The sequence below is a fragment of the Fistularia commersonii genome, chromosome 9 (genome assembly GCF_037954325.1).
Source record: "Fistularia commersonii isolate RoL2024-O1a breed Wild chromosome 9, RoL_Fcom_v1.0, whole genome shotgun sequence".
NCBI classification, from domain to species: Eukaryota; Metazoa; Chordata; class Actinopteri; order Syngnathiformes; family Fistulariidae; genus Fistularia; species Fistularia commersonii.
In genome coordinates, this window is record NC_141292.1 from 11,527,202 (window position 1) to 11,548,969 (window position 21,768).

At 40.0% G+C, this 21,768-nt stretch overlaps 2 protein-coding genes across 2 annotated transcripts; both read right to left on the reverse strand.

Moving 5' to 3' along the window:
- Positions 1–11,727: 11,727 nt before the first annotated feature.
- Positions 11,728–17,813, reverse strand: arpc3 (actin related protein 2/3 complex, subunit 3). The gene is made up of 7 exons (XM_086152490.1): positions 17,706–17,813; positions 17,230–17,329; positions 16,713–16,789; positions 15,994–16,062; positions 15,605–15,731; positions 12,175–12,269; positions 11,728–11,987 (listed from the first exon to the last, which is right to left on the reverse strand). The coding sequence occupies exons 1-7, from the start codon at positions 17,709–17,711 to the stop codon at positions 11,925–11,927; spliced, it is 537 nt and encodes a 178-aa protein (XP_086008616.1). The 5' UTR covers positions 17,712–17,813; the 3' UTR covers positions 11,728–11,924.
- Positions 17,814–17,898: 85 nt separating this feature from the next.
- On the reverse strand, positions 17,899–21,146 carry gpn3 (GPN-loop GTPase 3). The gene is made up of 8 exons (XM_086153096.1): positions 20,910–21,146; positions 20,652–20,760; positions 19,500–19,667; positions 19,125–19,249; positions 18,911–19,026; positions 18,585–18,681; positions 18,341–18,469; positions 17,899–18,249 (listed from the first exon to the last, which is right to left on the reverse strand). Exons 1-8 carry the CDS (start codon positions 20,955–20,957, stop codon positions 18,184–18,186), a joined length of 858 nt encoding a protein of 285 aa, XP_086009222.1. The 5' UTR covers positions 20,958–21,146; the 3' UTR covers positions 17,899–18,183.
- Positions 21,147–21,768: the final 622 nt, after the last annotated feature.

Here is a 21,768-nt window from a genome sequence, read left to right on the forward strand (position 1 = left end):
TTAAATTGTCGATTGAATATTTTAGTGCATTATATTTAGCCGATAAAATGATTACTAACGTGTGACCGGTTGCAAATTATCAGGATAGGTTCGAGGTGAGGTGGATTTAAAAGATCCTTTACAGGGACACAATCAAAGCCCGCAGTAGGTGTGTGTAGGCTGAAGGTACTTGGCTGAGGCAGTGTGATAAATTATCTAGTACAGTGTCTTCAAACACTATAAACTAAATCATTTTATAATGTCTTGTATATGTCTTTTAAGCATGTGTAAACCCCATTCAGACTGGCAGGATAAATGACCTATTAAATATAAACCATACCCTGCAAGGGTATGTAATCTTTCTATCTCATACAAGAACACCCACAGAATTGATTAGCTGTGGTGGATATGCAAACCAGCTGTGTGAGGGGAATCTAGGAGATAGTACATCAGATACAAATTGGAAGAGGGTAATTGAACTGCTGCACTCCTCATCCATATGCATTTAACCCAGGCCTTGCCAATTTAAGATACTCCATAGGCTAAAGTTTTCCACTAAGCTTCAGACACACAAAACTAATACAATTTTGTTTTAATAAGTCTCTCAGATAATTTAAGATGAATTCACAATTTTTTAATACCCCTTTTCATGCGGAGTATTTAGCGGCACACCAAAGGGAGGATATGACTTTTTTTTTTTCCAAGTGATCTTCTTTACCGAGTAACAACAAGAAACCAAGCAAACCTGTTTCCCCGTTTTATTTTCAAACTCAAAAGTGAGACGAGCCATTTTGCTATTTGACAAAGAATATGGATGGCACAGACATGCGCTAATATGTAAAGGAAAAGAGGATCAAAATCCTTGAAAAAGAGGTGTTTTGATGGTATTTGAAAAATAGCGAGGGCGTAAAGCTGGGTCAGAATAGTGTCAACGGATGGAGCATGAGAAGCTACCATTCCAACTGAAGTCAGCAATTCATTGGATATTATATCAAATCAAAATGCTTGCACGCTGAACATTTCTTCAAGTTCAATAATATATCAGTCCCCCATCAAAACAGGACATGCATTCTCTAAAAGGGGTGTTAGATTCAGAGTCTGGAAACTCTACAGTAGCTCATCACACTTCGGGACAGCAAACTGAGCAGACTCAAAGAGCGCTCGGCGTTACATACACTGCACGAAACACAGGCGGTGATTTTTAAGTCGGTTTAAGTGCAGACGGCATATCATTAAAATGCGCGCCAGTCTTGGCCGCACTGACCACTTTACAAGTTAATCGCAGGTTTTCACGTTTCTATCACAAATACTAGATTTATTTATATGCACCAAATCACAATAAGCGAGTCTAAACCTAACATTCCCCCAAATGAGCAAACACCTGCTGACTGTAGCGAGGAAAAACTGCCATTGACGGCCGGAGAGCTCAGACAAATCCCAGCTCAAGGAGGGCGGCCTTCTGCCTTGACAAGTTGGGGTAGAAAAAAGTGAAAGAGAGAGAAGAACAGAGAAAAAGAAAGTAAGAGTGTGGTAAAGACAGAGGGTCTATGTGTTTGGGAGGAATAGGCACAAGCAGCAGAAATCACACTATAACAGCAGCCCCAACAGCTACATGGAAATAGCAGAAATGATAGGATAATAGCTTTAATAATCATAAAAGAAATAACAAGGTTGGATGCCTGGCAAGACCGCTGCAGTAGATCAAGCCGTGCCCCATGAGAACCTGTGAAATGAAACAGCCAAGGGGCTTGGGAGAAGATATGAGGTCACAACTCATAACTACATCACAATGTGCCAAAAACTGTGAAAGACCATGAATATTTGAGAGCTAACAAAACACTTCCTTGAGCTTTTGCAGCAGTGCATTTACAGTACACGGAGGTCACCGATGAAAAACGTTAAACGTAAAATATATGTTACAATAAGAGGATCATAATAAGATCAATAAGAGGATAAAATCTAGCCACAGTGAAAGATATTGAGTTAACAATTACACCAATATTGATGTCTTTCAAGCAGATAATGGTCGAGCTCAGAGGTCTGGATAGCATCGGAAGAAATGATTGGGGAATCAATCTATCGTTGACGTATCTTCACTGTGAGGGAGCAATAAGGAGTTGACAGTGAAGATACTAGGGGGTAGTTGGGAGACGGGCATATCAAGGGAAAAACATGGAAGTAATTGACCCTTCGTTGGTGGGAGGAAATATGTGATGAGAGTGTGACTAGATATGAGAAAGATGTGGTTCATAAGAGAATAAAGATATTCAAAGATATTTCAAGATTTAAACAGGGAAAACTGTGCACTCAATGTGTCCAGTGGAATTCATGATAAAAGGTTATCACGAATGGGTTGTGAGATGAAAATCTGTTTTACAAACCTGAAAAGAACCGACAGGATGAAGGGAGTAGGGTGGCATAAAGACAGCGGTGCTACTTGCACTGAGAGGAGAAACAGGTGGAATGGGGAGCACCACATGGTATTACCGCAGACAACCAAAGGCAAACCCAAAGGTAAATTGCAGATTGAAAAAAAATCAATTCTATCACAGAAAGCAGTACATGACCTTTTGCAGGGTGAGATATTTTACTTGTCAAATACCTGGAAATACTGCAGCTACATCTAAAGGAACAAGATGCGGTGAGCACACAGCACGCGAGAACCGAAACGTTACACATCCAGGAGCAACTGGATACGGTGTCAGCGCAAAAAACACAAGCACCCCCACAGTAGCTGTCAGGAAGGTGATCTAGAAGAGGTGTGTATGTGTGTGTGTGTGTGTGTGTGTGTGTGTGTGGTTGGAGGGGGGGGAGCAAGCAGAAGGCACAGTTGATAGGCCACGCAATAAACAGGAAGTCTCTGGGTTTGTTGTAACATCCTCTCCATACAGATGTTTTCATGTCTTTCAGTCTGAGAAATGAGTTACAAGGCCTTAAAGAACACCAGGTAAGGGGGTAAATGATTTTGCACAGGCCTACCTCTTTTACTTCTCCTTCTTTTTCTTTCAGCCGCTCCAACAGCGAATCAGACGCCTCCATCTAACCCTCCCCTTCTCTATCCTCTTCTCTCATACCAACCAACCTCTTGTACTCTTTCGCTCCATCCATAAAACTCCTCTTGTGTCTTCATCTAGGATTCCTTCCCGGCCTTCCAACCTCAGTATCTTTCTTACCATATTTTCACTATCCCTATTATGTACGTGTTTATACCGTCTCAGCCTGACTTTATCTCCAAAACATCTGACATGTGGTGTCCCTCTGATGGACTCATTCCTGATCCTATCCGTCGTTCTCATTCCCAAATCCGACCTCTGCATCTTCATCTCTGGTGCTGGACGGCAGCGTCATGCAAACTTCAACCGTCACTGGATCTGTGACAAAATAAACTCTCTCACATTGATACACATTGTTTTACAAAATTTAAGGTGATCCTGCCGTCGGATTTCTTGGTATTCTTTTTCCTTCGGGCATCTGAGACAGTAAGTCATTTTCAATATTTCTTCCTCTTGTTACATTACAGATTGTTAAGAATCTACCTCATTGAACAAGTTCTCAGTAGGTACTTTGTTGAAAACAGGGGGGGATTGAGATGAAAGCAGCCGACTGTCTTTGTATTTCTTATCAAAAATACAGCAGAGGTATTAAAATACTTCCCTCTAGAAAGGCACCATTTTTGTGCATCGCCGGTAGCTTTGACTGCAGCCTTTCACCAAATCTCACAAACATCACCTGCTGTGATTTACATATCTCACCATCTCTGCGCTATATCTTTTAATGGCTGGTGAAAACTTTGACTCTGAGGCTGTCAAAAAACTGATTTGCCAGCATCCAGTTTAACTTTTCAAGGGTCTCACCTCCTTTGAGGACTAAACAAAAAGCCTTTAAGTCCTCTGCATTTTTTTCTGACTCTCTTCAAAACACATATAAAAGCCTTCTCTGTAAATATATTGAAGGACATTGACGAATAATCAAAACTGATCATTGCGTTCCATTCACGTCACAAAAGTTTGGATAAGTTATAAAGCCTTGAGACAAAAAAAAACTGTTCCTGATTAAAAATTTGCTTAGGCAGGTTTGTTTAGAGCGTCTCTAAATCGTTTTTTCAAGACGGACTTGACCGCTTGCTTAACCTTGTGAAGCCCGATGGGAGGCCTCACACTCCGCCCTCGTGATCCAATCCAAGCTGCTGCTTCGTCCTTTTCCATTTTTCTTTTCTTTCTTTCTTTTCTCTCTACAGTAAAACATCAATAGTTCTAGCGTGTGTGTTTACATCAATAGAGCACAAGGTTTATGTTAAAAAAGCATCCCCATGAGCATTTTGTACTTCAAAAAAACATTATTTACAGGTAAGTGTGATTACCGCTAACATTTTAGACAAAAAAAAAATAAAAGCAAAACCCACATAAAACAAGTGAATTACAAAACAACTAGGCTTCAAGTCAAAGTCAACATTATTGTTGATATGTTTCGTGCATAAAGAGGATTGAAATAATGTTCCCAAAGACCCACAGTGCAAAAGTACACATTTTTTAAACATAATCACAGACAACAGCAAGTTACGAGAAAGAAGCAAGTCTGAAAAAAGTTATTTTTAAAGTGCCAGCGGTAAAAAATAATGCAGGTAAAGTGATCACCACTTTCTTTTTAGTGTAACCCTTAGTCAGTTTGTGCATCTGTGTATGAGGGTGAGTCCATGACATAATTCTTTTGATAGTTTTTAGGGGTAACAAGGAGGGGCACCATTAATTGTCAGAAGGCGGTGCTGGATGGTGCAAACTTGGGTTTGTTAGAATATCATGATGTTACCTTGTCAAGCCTGCCAAGATTTTCACAATTAAAACACTGTGTTTTACATTAAATTGGTCCATTCTTTCAAAAAAAAAAAAAAAAGAACAAAACTATGACAATCTAGATGCACTCACACACACTATATCCGTGTACTTTGACTTCCAGGGTGTGTGTCCAGCATGAGAGAGGCCTCTGTCCGAAATGCTCTTGGATTTCTGCCACCGTTGCGCCGTCTTCTCTTGTCAGCTGAAACTCCGTGAGGAGCAGCCTGTGCCAAAAGCTTTCTGGATTGACTGAAGACCATCTGCTCTTTTACATCCCTCTCAAAGTTTTCTCCAGTAATTACCCGTGTACGACACAGAAAACTTGACCTCTCTTGTCACCAGTTTCACTTGTCCCATTTTTCGCCACATCCCGCCAAACTAGATCAATGAACATGTTGCTGGTGGCCTTGCAGATTTCACCCTGTGCGCCAGTCTCGTCTTGGACCTTCCGGCGGGTCGGCAGATGCCGGATGGAAAGAAATGTACCAAGGGGTACAAAGTGTCTTCATCAATTCATGAAAGTGCTTGAAGATGACAGCGTCCTTGCCAAGTTCATCCTCTGAGTTCCCTTCGGCTCACTGGTGAGGCGATTACGACGGTTTATCAAGCTATCTGTGGGATTTTCCATGTGCTGGACCAGGGGTGCCCACACTTTTTCGCCTTGTGAGCTACTTTTCAAATGTCCATGTGAAAATGATCTACCTCTAAAAATGCTGAATATATATTTATTTGTATATCTACTGAGTTTACTTGACACAATAAATATTTGTGGATCTTGTGTAACTGCATGAACCCTTATGGCACACGACAACAGAGTACTTTTTTTTGGTAAACACCTTATTCTGATGACTTGAATGGAGTCAGCAGCACAGTTGAAGTTAGCTGTGAGAAAAATCACTGCTGTCCTGACAGCTGGCATTTTTGTTCCTTCACCTTTCTCCTTCTCGGCTCACTTTTCGGAGGGAAGTCGTAGTTTTAATGAACGGTCTGAAAATGCCGCTCCACATTTCCTTTTTTTCGGTATAGCGATGGCAGACCGGCGGATGAGGCAAACGCACTTTGAGAATGACAAAGTACAAAAAAAAAAAAGTCCACCTCCCATTCCGCATGGAAGTGATACATTTTAGTCTTTTTACTTACCGCTCACTTTTATACCCATAAGTTCAGGAGACATAAATTGGAGGCTAACTCGCTAGCTTGCCAGAACACGCCGTTCTAGAAAAGACCAAAAAAGGTCAGATCGGACAGACCGACTGTCAGTCAAGTGACAAATTTCATAGTGAGGAGGATCGGCTGACGTCTACGTTTTAATGCCATGCGATCTACACACACTACCTTTGCGGTCGGCCGGTAGATCGCGATCGACGTATTGGGCACACCTGTGCTAGACCAACCCTGTGTGAACAACACGAGAGATGTATGTCTAGGCTACATGTCTTCGGCTAATCTCGACAAAGAACTCCATATATGGAACCCCCAGAAGTGTTCTGATGAGAATTTATGTACATCTACATGGGTTTGTGGGATCAGAAAAACGAAGGGAGAAGCAAAGGCGGGAAGACAGGAAAGAGGAGGAATCAGCTGCATTTAACTTAGCTTTTCCATGCTGATTTCATTTTACAACCAGTTGTATCTGCTTGCTCTGAGAGAAGTCCAGTCTGTATGAGAGGTTCAGTGAGTTCAGACTCACATTGAAGAAAAACACAACTTGCACATCCTGTGAACACAACTGTTTATATTTCAATGTGCCCTTTTTTTTCAACTTGCATACACTATTTACCTCAACAAAAAGCACCAAACTTCTACAATTACAGTTAGGACTCTGCTACCACATGGCCCGGAGACTGTAATCCATATTTCCAATGATCTATCTGAGAGGAAAATGAAAAATGGATGACAAACAGAGGAAAATATCCAGATATGTTCCAGCCTAAGCAAAAAATGTACAATCAAGGTAGTACTATATCCTAAACTCTTCAGCGTGGGTTTATTGTATGGCCTCTTTGTGTGGATTATATGGCTGTATTGCTGTTTGTACATTATCAAAAGGTCTGTTTATACATGCTGGCATTCTTTTTATCGGTTTACTGTCCGGTTGTTTCATCTTGGCAATTTTTTTTTTTTATCAAAATGAGGTATCGGGAAATTATGGATCTGTGACATCCTGAAATTACTGCAGTTGATGCTGTGTAGCCAGCTGGCGGTTTCTTAAAGGATGAATCCATGACAACGCGCCGGTCCACCTTTCGACGTATCCCGACGAAGTATTCCACTCCGGTGCACACTTCGCACTTCATTGGATTTGAGACATGAAGATGCAACGTGAATTAAAATAACTCAGATTATGATATAACTTTCCAATGAAAGTTCCTCTCTTGCATTCCTCCAATGTAAATCAAATTAAGCACTTGCTGCCTGATGACCCGGCAAGACCCATGCAGTCATAGTAACATTTACTTTAAAATAGTAAAATACTCTTGTCTGTTTCCATGTACGAATACACATTTATTTATATATTCAAAACTTTACATTTGTACCAAAATCTTATTTGGAAGCAACCATTGCGTTGACAACAAAGGAGATATTTTGTCAACATGCATGGCGTCTAGAATGCAATTCCTGCAGGTGAAATGTTATATGGCTATGTGAACACTAGAGGGCAGCATTCCCAATTTATGAATTTGTTAATTTCTTTACCTTGCAGCTATTTCTTTTTATACCTATAAATATACATGCACGAATATTAAAGTTACATATATAACTTTAATATATCCATCCATCTTCTGCCGGTCAATCGCATGGCCACATACAGAGACAAACAATTATTTACTCATTCGGGGCAATTTTCACAATTTTTTCCAATTTACCTGCTGGACCATGTGTTCGAAACAAATTACGGAAGGTTTGACAATGTTTTAGAAAAATATATCTTATAACCAAAAGAACTCATGCAACACCACAAGCTAGATTTGCAAATAAAGTATTTACATGTTTGAACAAATGGACAATTTCCATGTATTATTTATCATTTAGATACATTCGGTGGCATAGAGAGAAAATTAGCATTCTGCATCTCAACAAGGTGAACAGAATTGCCTAAGCCAGTTTCTTCAAGGCCTTAGGCATAAGGTGAGTTGGTTAAATTAGTTAAGTTAGTTAATTTCTTTTATTTATCAATGCCTCTAATGGTTAATAAGTTGAGCCCACCAGTTATTTTAGACATCCTCAACCTATCCTTTTGCACATCGGTGGTAAAAACCTCATATTTGTACCAATGGGACATCATATGAGATTTTAGGCACAGTGGAGCAAAAAAGTATTTAGACAGCTATCAATTATGCATGCTTTCCCACTTAAAAGATCAGAGAGAGACTACGAGGGACAGAATGCGAAAAAAAATCCAGAAAATCACATTATCTGATTTTTAAAGAATTTACTTACAAATTACTGTGGAAAATAAGTATTCGGTCACCTACAAACAAGCAAGATTTCTGGCTCTCACAGACCGAATTCCACTATGGCCAAGACCCAAGAGCTGTCAAAGGACACCAGAAACAAAATTGTAGACCTGCACCAGGCTGGGAGGACTGAATCTCCAATAGGTAAGCAGCTTGGTGTGAAGAAATCAACTGTGGGAGCAATTATTTGAAAATGGAAGACATACAAGACCACGGATAATCTCCCTCGATCTGGGGCTCCATGCAAAATCTCACCCCGTGGGGTCAAAATGATCACAAGAATGGTGAGAAAAAAATCCCAGAACCACACAGGGGGGACCCAGTGAATGACCTGCAGAGAGCTGGGACCAAAGTAACAAAGACTACCATCAGTAACACACTACGCCGCCAGGGACTCAAATCCTGCAGTGCCAGGCGTGTCCCCCTGTTTAAGCCGGTACATGTCCAGGCCAGTCTGAAGTCTGCTAGAGAGCATTTGGATGATTCAGAAGAGGATTGGGAGAATGTCCTATGATCCTATGATGAATGTCCTGTGATGAAACCAAAATAGAACTTTGTGGTAAAAAATTCAATTTGTCGTGTTTGGAGGGGAAAGAATGCTGAGTTGCATCCAAATAATGCTAAACTTACTGTGAAGCATAGCGGAGGAAACATCATGGTTTGGGGCTGTTTTTTTGCAAAGAGACCAGAACGACTGATCCGTGAAAGGAAAGAATGAACGGGGCCATGTATCGTGAGATTTTGAGTGAAAATCTCCTTCCATCAGTAAGGGCATTGAAGATGAAACGTGGCTGGGTCTTTCAGCATGACAATGATCCCAAACACAGCGCCCGGGCAATGAAGGAAGTCCGGGCATTTCAAAATCCCAGAGTGGCCGAGCCAGTCTCAAGATCTCAACCCCATAGAAAATCTTTGGAGGGAATTGAAAATCCTTGTTGCCCAGCGAGAGTCCCAAAACATCACTGCTCTAGAAGACATCTGCATGGAGGAATGGGCCAAAATACTAGCAATAGTGTGTGAGAACCTTGTGAAGACTTAAAGTGAACATTTGACCTCGGTCACTGCCAACGAAGGGTAGATTACAAAGTATTGAGATGAACTTTTGTTCTTGACCAAATACTTATATTCCATCATAATTTGTAAAAAAAAATTCTTTAAAAATCAGACAATGTAATTTGCTTTTTTTTCATTCTCTCTCATAGTTCAAGTGTACCTGCGGTGAAAATTACGGGCCTCTATCATCTTTTTAAGTGGGAGAACTTGGACAATTGGCTGCTGACTAAATACTTTTTTACTCTCGCCTGTTTCCTTGTCTGAAAATTCTATAGTCCTCCAAACATATAGCCTTTTTTTGTAAGATATATATGTGGCTTTCAAAGCGGCACAGGATTCCCCAAATTAGGGACAAAATAAACAGCCTTTCCCTTCAGCACATTTAAAATGTATCTGCAGATCCCAGTGGGTGCCCAGACACTGACCTGCTGTGCCTCATAAGTCGGCCAGTGAATCGTGGATTTCTTTGTCAACAAATCAATGAACTAAAACACCATAGGCCAGTCTTTTTTTTTTCTCAAAGTTTCTCTAGGTTAACTGACAGTCAGTCACTTGCTCAGGCTGCAGTCAAACTCGCAGTATTCCGATTAAAACAAAGTATGAACATCTGTGGGGTATCTTGAGATATAAAATACATAAAGCCATCGAAGGGTGATATATTGATAAATGTGAAGTAGTTAGATACCAAAATACTTTACAGGAAACCAAGTGATGAAATGTTAAGTCTTTAGGAAGTCTTAATATGGAAATGTAAAGTGGGAGATTTATCTTTCAGTCCAATTCAAAACAAAGTTACTTTGAGGCAATTTAAAGGAGCACATCTCTTTAATGGGAGAAGCTTCCCAAGAAGTCAAGAATGGTGACATCACATCTTTCACTCTTGTTGTGGCAAATAAGTCATGTAGGGGGAAAAAAACAGTTAGGTGAGGGTTGACCTCACCGATGGGCTGGTGAGGGATGCAGCAGTGGTTTTACGGGCAAAAAAACTGCATGCTGGTGTGGAGTCAGGAGGTGACTTTTGACTTAAGTTTCAATCAAAATGCAGTGAACCGTCAAGATGAATCTTCAGTGAAATCACACTGAGATGTGCTGCGCTGGAAAACAACTTCCCTCAAAAGTATGTGATGTTGTGACGGCAGTCCAAATTGTTTCTCTCAAACTTCTGAGAACGCAAATTCGGAAGGTGTTTAACATGTTTGTGTTAGAAACACTGCACAGCATGATCGGATGAAGGGCTCCTGTCCAGTCAAGGTGCAGAAAATGTCATTATGTGGTCCAAATCTTAGTGGCAACATGAGTGTGCATCTTTAACTTCCTGTTACGTGTGTGTTGAAGAAAGAAATGCAAGTGGTTATTCATTTATTCAGGCATTTATCTATATGCGGGTGCTAAAACCCCTCCTGACACTGGGTGAGAGGTGAGGTCCACCCTGGAACAGCTGCCTGTCAATCACAGGGCTGTACAACCATCCACTCTTACACGAACAATAATGAACATAACATTCAATTTATATTCTGCATATTTGTTGTAATGGTCTGAGGGAGAAAAGTGGAGAACTTGTGAGCACCACCAAAGACAATTATTAAAACAAGTTAACATGTTTGCAATGATTTTCTATATTGCCCATGTGTAAATAAATACTTGTTTATGCATGAAAACCGGCTTTTATCAGTTTTATGTGGTACATTTACACACAAAGTACCTTGACATGGCAGTATGGGACTGTTGCATTTCCATCAAGCATTTAAAAAAAGAAAAAGCTGCATAAACAAAGTAGTAATGAATGCAAAGTAAAAATGAACGCATGGAAATATTCGACAGCTGAATTTAATTTAGCTCCCTTTGTGGACTCTAAAAGTAGTGTTCTATCTGATCGGAGGAGTAAATAGTGCTGCAACAATAAAAACAGTTTTTTGTAGACTAATAATAATTAAATCCCTGTGAGGAAATTCATTCTCTGCGTCATGGATGAATCATGAGCAGTAGGCCTGCCGTCCATCAGCACCAGGGGAGCAGTTAGGGGTTCAGTGTCTTGCTCGATAAACACTTAAACACAGGAGGAGGAGCCGGGTAAAGAACCAAGAATGTTCGGTATCAAAGATGATTGCTCTACCTCCTGTGCCACGCCACCCCTGCGATATCAAATTATATCAAATATCAAATTGTAATGAAAGGCCTTCTGATGGATTTGCTCATAAAGTCAACTAATCCTAGCGGAGAATAATAAACCTTGCCGTGGACATTCTTGAACAATTTTGGTGAAACTATTTTGCATCACCACCATTCTACCAATTTCCATACAGGTCATGAAATGCAAACTTTAAATTCAATGCCACTTCCTTCCGAGGTAGTTTCAAAGGACATGCACTGAGGTATAAATTATTACAGAAAGACCAGAGACCAACATCATTTTCAAATACTCATAATTGCTTTATTGACTTAAGCACCAGCTTAATATCTTTAATATCCGAATAAAGAGATATCTTTGAATTTAAAGAGTATAAAATCATCTTTGCATCACAAAATCAGGCCTGAACACCCAAACCAAAGAGTTAACCACTTTGGAGGCGCAGAGGGGAAAAAAAAAACAGTTTGACATCATTCACTGTCCAGGAGCTGACAGACTTTTGTTCATGAACTGCTTCTTCACAAAGCACATCCACCACTGAAAGAGAAACAGAAATCTTTGTTAGACAAATATATACATACACATAATCACATACATTTAGTGAAAGAGAGAGAGTGCAGGAAATATGGAAGAGTGCATATATGATCAGTGGACCTTCACTGTGAATTTAACTAATGTCTGTACGCTGCTTGAGTAAACGGTGCTGTTTGAGAGGGGGACTCACCTTGCTGGGTTTGTCTGTTTGGGGGTCAAACACACGGTCGCATAGCCTTAAACCGGTCTCCTGTCGGATCTGCTGGAGGTACGCTCTCATGGTTTCTGGAAGGGGTTGAAGACAGTCTTGTTATAGCACCAAAACTTTCAGTCTGCTGTGAGCAGCAGGGAAGAATAATTTTTGTAAACCACAACAGCTATATTCCACATGGGCAATATGACAGGAGGCTTTTTAAATTGTGAAAAATTTAATCTCAGCAATACTGGAGTCTCAGTTTACTGAACTACTGAAAGGTATGAGTAGACTGATTTGTTCAAATTATAAGATGCACTGCTGAGGATACGTGACATATACAGGAGACAACAGGGAAGCGGAGCAATGACAGCAGAAAGGCACTGCGGGACAGGTTACTGAAAGGATAGCACCTGTATAGGACTAGGTCTGATTTTTCATGGGCTGACAAAGGTTGATGTCTGAAAGATTTAGTTTGATTTCCACTGTTTAACTGTAATCTGTATCCAGCATTTATGCATTGAACTAAACAACAATTGATTATATTGTTATAATCTGTTAAAGTAAGTTTATAATGAAGGCAACGCCATCGTTCAAAACACATTCCATTACAAAACAAACAAAAAAATGAATCCAAAGGATCTCAAGAACTGAGACAACTGGAGTTTTCAACCCAATATTATGTGTGTCACACAAGCATATGAAATAAATCTGCATTGTTGGGGCCACTCACAAACTTTCAGTTCTACATCTAGGACATTGGGCATAAACTACAAAAAGTATAATGTAGTCATGACTAAGTCCAAACAGGAAGTTCACAATTCTAGTCATTTCCAGGCCTTGTACTAAAAATAAACATAAGTGGTTTGTCCTCAGACAAATCTAAAGTCTGGGTCTGGTCAGAGTACAGGAATGATCTTGATAATGTCACACTGTAGTTTTTGAGCTTTGTAAGACCTTTTGAAGGCACCAAGATGGAGAATTACAACACTTTGCCACAAATATCAGGCATCTGTCTCTTTCTGTCATACGTCTGTGGAGAGTCCTGGCCTGAAGTAATTTACATGAAGTCATATCACCATCTTGCCGCATAGGGAAGTGAAATGCTACATTTTCATGTGCTTCTTCAAAGTAGTTGACCTGATTCTTTCCAAACATGGTCAAAACAGCATTTACATTATGAAAGTAGTTTACAGGCTTGGTGAATATGACCAGGTAACAGAGGCCCTCTGGCTGCCAGTGGAGTATGAAATCGATGACAGACTCTTGGAAAAAGTCGAAAACCATGCCCCGTCTTTACTGTATGTCCTAAGGAATTCATAAGGTGAGAGGGCATGTGCAGTCTTGCTTCCATAGCTACCTTGCAATTTCAGATTGCCTCAAAACACAAGGGGGTGGTCAGACAATCAATCAATCAATCAACAAATAAATAAATAAATAGATAAATAAATAAATAAGAATCAATATAGTGAAAATATAGCAGTTCTACAAGCCACATCCAACCTTTGGTTGGTCAGTTGAACACAGTGTCAGAAACTGTACAGTCACAGATAGAGATGTTAAAAAGCACATCATATGATTGATTTAATTAATTAAATTAATCACTGAAATTTGTGTCACCCAAAGCAGCCTCAGGGGGGCACAGGCTACTGTCTCTCTGAGCTAATCCGAGCCCGGATAAATGCAGAGGGTTGCATCAGGAAGGGCAACCGGCGGAAAACTTTTGCCAAAACCAAACATCCAAATCAAAACTAATAATCTCATACAGGGTCGGTCAAGGCCCGGGTTAACAACAACGCCATTGGTATCAATAACCTACAGGGTACCAATGGAAACTGGGCTACTGTGGGTCAAAGGAGGAGAGGAAGGAGTGTTCAAAAGCAGAGAGAGAAGAGGAAAGGCAAGACTCTGGGACTGAGAGTACGGACTTTGAATATTGGGACAACAACAAGAAAAGGTAGAGTTGCTTGACACGATGCAGAGAAGGAACATGGATATACTGTTTGTCCAGGAGACCAGGTGGAAAGGTAGTAATGCTAGAATTTTAGGAGCAGGCTTTATACCTGTGGAGGTATGGAAGTGTCTAGGAGGGGCAGCGGTAGAGTTTCTAACTAGATTATTCAACAGGATCTTAGAGAGTGAGAAGATGCCCGAACAATGGAGACGAAGTGTGATGACGCCCATTTTTAAGAATAAGGGGGATGTGCTGAATTGAGGCATCTATAGAAGAATAAAGTTGATGAACCATACAATTAAGTCAAGGGAAAGAGTAGTGGAAACTTTTGTGAACAGCAGTATGGCTTCATGCCAAGAAAGAGTACTACAGATGCAGTAATTGCGTTGAGAATGCTAATAGAGAACTACAGAGAAGGCCAGAGGGAGCTGCATTGTGTTTTTGTAGACCTAGAAAAAGCATCTGACAGGGTGCCAAGAGAGGAACTCTGGTATTGTATGAGGAAGTCTGGAGTTGCAGCGAAGTATGTTAGACCGTAGATTATGCTAGCTGTGAGACTGTGGTGCAGTGTACGGTTACCCCTACAGTACACCGTAGGGGTAACAGAGAAGTTCAAGGTGGAGGTGGGACTCCATCAGGGATCAGATCTGAGTCCCTTCTTGTTTGCAGTGATGAACAGGCTGACAGATGAGGTTAGACAGGAATCTCCATGGACCATGATGTTTGCAGATGACTGTGATTTGTAGTGAAAGCAGGTCAGAGAAGCCAGACTGAGATGATTCAGTCATGTACAGAGGAGGGATAGTAAATATATCGGTAGACGGATGCTGGAATTGGAGCTGCCAGGCAGGAGGTCTCGAGGAAGACCAAGGAGGAGATTTATGGACGTAGTGAGAGAGGATATGAAGGTAGTTGGTATTAGAGAGAAGGATACAGAGAATAGGTTTAGATGGAGATTGATTCACAGTGGCGAACCCTGAGGGGAAAAGCCAAAGGGAGAAGAAGAAGACTGAAATTTGTGTCACCCCAACATGATGAGTCATCACATTTTGCAAAATGTGTTATGCCAAGAGAATTCAGAGGAATATTGCTGCACAAATACTGAAATTATTTTTGACACACATTTAGAATTTTGCATGTTATGAAGGACCATTTGACAAAAAGGGGAACGGAACTTAAGCTGGAAATTGTATTTTACACTCCACTAGGTCTTTAAAAGCTGATATTCCCTGCTATTTGGGTCATGTATGACTTGAGGCAAGGAGTTGATGGAAATGCAATCAGAGCATGGAGGTATTTTCATCAACTCAGAGTTAAAAGCACCAAAACAGAATTTATGGCCGTTAGTTATTACCAGCTCAAATTAGTGTAAATCTGCTGTCACAGTTCACAAGAGTAGACTGTGGCTATTGCGCTTTTATTTGCAGTGTGTCAAAAAACCCCAAAACAATCCATGATGTTGCTGGCTCTCACCTTCTTCCTGCTTGTTTGCAGGTTTAGCATACATGGCATTGAGAGGGAAGCCTGGTTCTCCTGGAATGGGAAAATTGGTGATGCCCAGAGTGTACATCTCCTTCTCTCCCTGGCCCCTGGAACTGCACTGCAAGGAGCAATACATGCATTCTGACTGTGACATCACTGTAAAAAAATGGAAGCTCTAATCTTTGCAGGTACAAATTTACATGGACATTTTAAGAGTTGACTCCTCCTTTATGTAGGCTAAGAAATAATGTTACATCTGCAATGAAAAATACTTACTTAAAAATATGTGCTGCATTTTCAATGATAAACAGTAAGCTCTGCATGAAAACAATGTAAGATGGGTCTATGTAAACGGTGCTACAAAAAATTATGCAATTTACCTTTTGTAGCCTCTTTAGGCATTCAGAGATATACAGTGTGACGTAGATCAGCGTTCTGTCTGCTTCATTCTAAAAGAAACAAACAATACAAGATGAAGAATGTGGATTCCATCGAGTAATCAATGGGAGGTACAACGATAGCCATTTTTTCTTAAACAAAAGACAAGCCACATAGTTCAAATCATGCACAACTATTCAGGGAAATGAGAAGCAAGCTGGGGCAAGTGCAAGAATGAAGCACACAGCATCAGAAGAAAGGAAACACATACTGAGTGCCACTGACATATGTGCTTATTTAATTCATGTTAAAAATTCAATTATAAATAGTGTGCTTTCATTTTGACATTTTTTTATATGGGAAGTGGTCAACTTTCTACATAGAGAACATTATACTTGTTTGGGAAAATAAAGAAATTGTGTTTTGGTAAAAGAAAGACATTGTTTGTGACACAATGCTGATAGAAAAGATATGTAAGAGGAGGTAACAAACATTACCCCCAAACTTCATTTCTGAGGCAACTTATTTTTGATCTATTGAGTTTCAGAACCACAGTCCTATGGCCACATTTTCAAGACCTAGTTTTTAATATATTAATCATTGGCTATGAGCCAAATCTAGGTTGAGAATTACTTCATATCAATTTTAGCCACATTAGCTGAATAAAAGTTTCCTTGCAGCAAAGTAGAAAATATCATGTACTTCTCTCTGAATTACTTACCTTGATTTCATAGTTCTTAAAGAAAACATTGGCCTTGAAGTAGTAGATAGCCTCATCAATAATATCGGATTCACCTCCTGCAAGGCAAGATGAGCATTGCTAAACATAAAGCAATTCAATTCAAATGGTGCGCAATACAATTGTACAGTCAACCAATGTTTTTAAAGGATCCCTCTTTATTGCTCTGCTTCCCTCATATACAGTGTCAACATCTAGCGTTTGTGCTACGTCCACTTATCTTTTTTTTTTTACACCGTGAGCTCAAGAAAGTTTAAAACTTAACACATTTGCATACTATGAAAACATTGGAAACTGCGTCAAAGGGAGGCCATCAGGACCAAATATGGAAGCAATCCGATATGCGCATCAGGAAATTGATTACAAATTACGAGTTTCACCAGTACTGCATGCAAGTGAATATATGACTGAAACCTTCATTTAAAACGGAGAGAACAACGATTTATTTATATATACTGTGTAATTGTACACACATTTCCCACTTGTTTGTAAACCTTACCGTCGCCACTTGCTGGTCCTTTAAATTGAGTTTTCAAAGGGAGCAGAGCCATGTTCCCCACCAATCTGGTTTTGGGGATCATCAGACTTGAATGATACGCCTGAGGGAGATTATGACAATCACAAGATAAAATAAACTGAAGTTGTCGACACGTATTTCACCAAATGCCGGCAGCTTTTATTACAGCGCAATAGCATCCTCTGCTACGTGAACTTCCCTTCTCCAAAAACGGTATACGGTGCTCACATTACACATTTTGAATTCTAGAAAAATAGCATTACATGCTAATTTCCACTGTGACATTTGATTATCTCCAAATTGCTAACCTTGCTAGCAAATTAGGCTAGCGAGTCTGGGGCGCTAACACGAAATGCGAGGCCTTTATGCCACCCCGTTCATTTCCCGTGCAATTCTTTACCATTAAATGAACCATAATAACGCTCATATCGCTTAAAAATAGCACAGAGCCCACTCACCGGCATGTTGAGTGACAAAGATCAATACAAGTCAGCAACAGAAAAATCCAAGCAGAAGAGAACGCAGCTTCCGCCTTCCTTCCCCACACCCTTAAATTTTACCGGAAGTATGTACATGTAAAACTACCCGTTGACCACCAGAGGGCGATAAAGGCATGCATTCTATTCACAACATGAGACAAGCGGTTTATGTAATATTTTATTAAAAACATAGCACTATAAATTATTTTGCAACTGTACACGCATACTTCGTCATGACAAAATACAATTTAAATGAGTGGAAATCAAATTTCCTGAGTCATCAAATACCCAACATGCAGTAAAACATTCATAACCTTCAATAATCACTCCTCCACACATCATTGTCTTTGCAGTCACAACTACTCTGTATTAGGATAGCCCACAATTCTTTTTTTGCTGTTGATATTTTGAAGTTTGAGACATCACTTCGAAATTTTGAAAATCCTGGAGGGGTTCTTCAGCTGTCACCTTTGTCTTGGAAAATCTCATCATAATTTAGGTTAGCAGGCTCTTCTTCATTTTCCTGCAGAGAAGAAAACAAATGTTCTGTAAGTTTTCAACACAAGAGTTAATAGTGTATTTCATTATGCCTGGGTATGTTTTTTTTCCCCTACCCTCGGTTCCTTGAATTCCAGGTCCTCTCCATACTGTATACTGAAGTCAATGTGTTGCAGTACGATGTTAATACCTTCCTCATCTGTGCGGTCAAAAGGCAGGAATCTAACCATGCTGTAGTCATCAATCTGACCACACAAAAAAATTTCAAATAAACACATAAATAAATAAATAAATATAATCTTCCTCAGTACATTTCAAATCCAAAACCATTTAAAGTATCTAATCAAATATTTCACTGACCAGACTACAGATGGCTTTGGTTAGCTTCTTAAACTTTGCACTTCTCATGGAGTCAGAGTTATCACCCATCATTGAGTAGATATCTGGGTCAAGGTACCTTGTGAAAAACAAAATTTCATGATGGTCATGATGAATTAAAAAAAAAAAAAAGAAATCAGTCTGTTAAAAAAGAGATATTGAATAAGGCAAATACAATTAATAGTGCTTAATCTTTCAAACGCTACACAATTCATTAAATTAATATCAGCACATTTACATTACCGATTCTAGCACAGCCTTTCTAAGAAGATACATTAGGGGCAGAACAAACAAGTGATAAAGTTTACTTTTCAATTTCTCTCTTGGCTTTAGGACTAAGGAGGTCCATTTTTGTCATGATATTTATTTGAGGAATCTCTAATGTCACCATAGCACTTAGGGCAGCCATGACTCCTGAGATGAACTGCAGTTGGGGAAAAAAGAAAGATACTTGAAAACAGACTTCATTTAGGCAGTATATACGATTATAACCATTGTACTTGAAAGGGAGGAGACTGTTACCTTGAAAGACTCAACCATGAACTGGGAGTCCACCAGAAAAACCCCACACACCCGAAATTCCCACTGCTGGAGCTGTTCCACAAGCTGCCTCATTACAGGGAGGTGTGTATACAGTTCAATCTGACCTGCACAAAGAGGCACTTATCACAGCTATGTAATGTAAGATACCACATTAGCACTCACATTTCATCTTTAGCCTGTGGCTCTGCCTGTCTACATGTCAAGGACTATCTTCCCCTTGAGTTCACATAGCTGTGGATTGGCAGATCAGCACCTTGAATGTTTCTGTCACCCCGGTGTGGGAGAAAGGATTGCTATGGTCCATACTGGAACACAGTATAACAAACAATTCCAACTTCAGCTCACAATGTTTACCTGGGCAGTCAAAAAGGATGTAATCATCCTCTACATGACCCAGGCTTTCCTCGAGCCAGTCGAAGCTGTTGGCAAAGTACTCCATACAGAAGACCAGGCCGCCGTTCGGTCCAAACCTTAGAGAGGGGTCCTCCATCACATCATCTACTTGAATGAGCTCACGGATGTCTGAGGACAAAATATATCTGTGTGATTTCCAACAAACAACTGCAATTAAGGACAAAATACATACCTCAACATCATCCAGGTAGCACTTGATGTCTTCATTAATTAATTTTCGTTACTTGCCCGAAAAAAGCAAAGTATCTTTTTTCGAGCAAGTAGAAGCGTAAACTACGGTTGAGTTGTTATCTAGCTAACATACTGTATGAGTGAGTTAACTTCACAACTATCATAAATAATGCCCACAATAGTATTTGACATTTATCAGGTTACGGTTTGTGTCTTTTAGTGTCAGGAAGGGCATCTGGTGTTAAACATATGCCAAAATGGAATGTGAATTAAACCTGTGACTTTCAAAGAATGCACGCGTGTAAGAGGGATGCTGATGGAACCGTGAGGCTACAAGGGGTCGGAGATAAATAAAGAAGGGGATCTTAAGCACTTATTGTCAACAATCCAGAGCTATAAAGAAGTGGAGATATTCGTTTAGACTAGCGGGAACTGGAGGAGAAAAGTGTGGAATATGTGGTAAAAGAGTATCAGCTAGAATTAAAGGACAGGTGTACAAGACAATGGTGAGACCGTGGTGAGTGGCATTAAGAAAAAGACATGAGACAAAGCTGGAGGTATCAGAGATGATGTTGAGGTTCTCTTTGGGAGTGTTGAGGATTGTTAGCATCAGGGATGAGTCCATCAGAGGGATGGCACATGTTAGATGGACTGAGACAGATGTGTACAGAGGAGGGATAGTGAATATATTGGTAGAAGGATGCTTTGGTTGGAACAGCCAAGCAGGAGGACAAGAGGAAGGCAAGGAGAAGGTTTAAGGATGTTGTTACTGAGGACATGAAAGTAGTAGGTGAGAGAGGAGGATTTAGAGAACAGGGAATGGATGAAGGAGGTTGGTTCGCTGAGGCGACCCCTGAAGGGAGCAACCGAAAGCAAAACATTTACCAGGCAAAGACATCAAGTAATGTTACTTAAGATTACCTGCTACGACAGGGTAGTCAAAGTGCTCAGCTGCTGGGTCCAGATTGACCACCTGAACTGAGCGGTTGGACGCCCCTAAATGTTGGCACATGGTTGAGCAGTATGTACTCTGAAACAGAAAATAACATAAAGCCCTCAGTGATAGACAAATCCATAATGCGTTTATTTGACTCGGCAATTTCAAGTTGCGTTAGCAACTTAGCCCGCTAGCATAACACGGCATTCCAGCGTGTTAAACGGAAAAGCTTAAGGACTTACCTTTCCGCTACCGGCAGGGCCCATCACTAACTGAGCGTATCGAGGCATGTTGCCTTGGTGTAAATATTTTGCTGTTTATATTATGGGCGTGATATAATAACAAGCCTCTGTAATGCCTAAAACTGGACTGGCTAAAGCGAGCAGCATGTAACCTTCTTCGTGTAGTTTGACGCTAGCCTTCACCGTGTGAATCTCTCCACTGCCGCCTACCGGCCACACTATGAACTGCCCGCTACCCTGCTCCAGGCGGGTCTTTGCCATGGGTCAAAGGTCATTTGTTTTGGTTGGACTGAGAAAACGTTGGAATATTATAATCACATTTATGTAAAAAATTTTTTCTCACTATCATAATTTATTTTGTCAACGTATCCCTGTTTGTGCCTTGGTATTGCACTTTATTCACAACATCCCTTTTTTGTCTATTATCTAGTTTTATGCTATTATCTATTTGAATCTATATTAATTCAACTGTGCACATACTTTGTCTACTTTAAAGGTGTGTGCCTCTTTTTCATGCATGCCTTAAATTTCGTTATACTTGCATAATGACAATGAAAACTCTTCTTCAGCGACTTGAAACTTTTTTTTTTTGATTCATGTTTATGTTCGACAACATTCACTATCGAACAGAAAAAAAACAAAGTTAAAGGAGTTTTTTCTTATTAAAATATATGTACAACCTCACTTCATATTCTTGCACTATCTGCACTACGTAATAATACTTCCTCTGTATTACGTTGTCAACTATCGTTGCAATTTCTCTATCACTTCTTTCTAATTTTAAGATTGTATTCGAGCGAGATCGTCATTGTTTTTTAATGTTTTGGTAGAGAAAAAAATTATAAACATGCAGAATCCA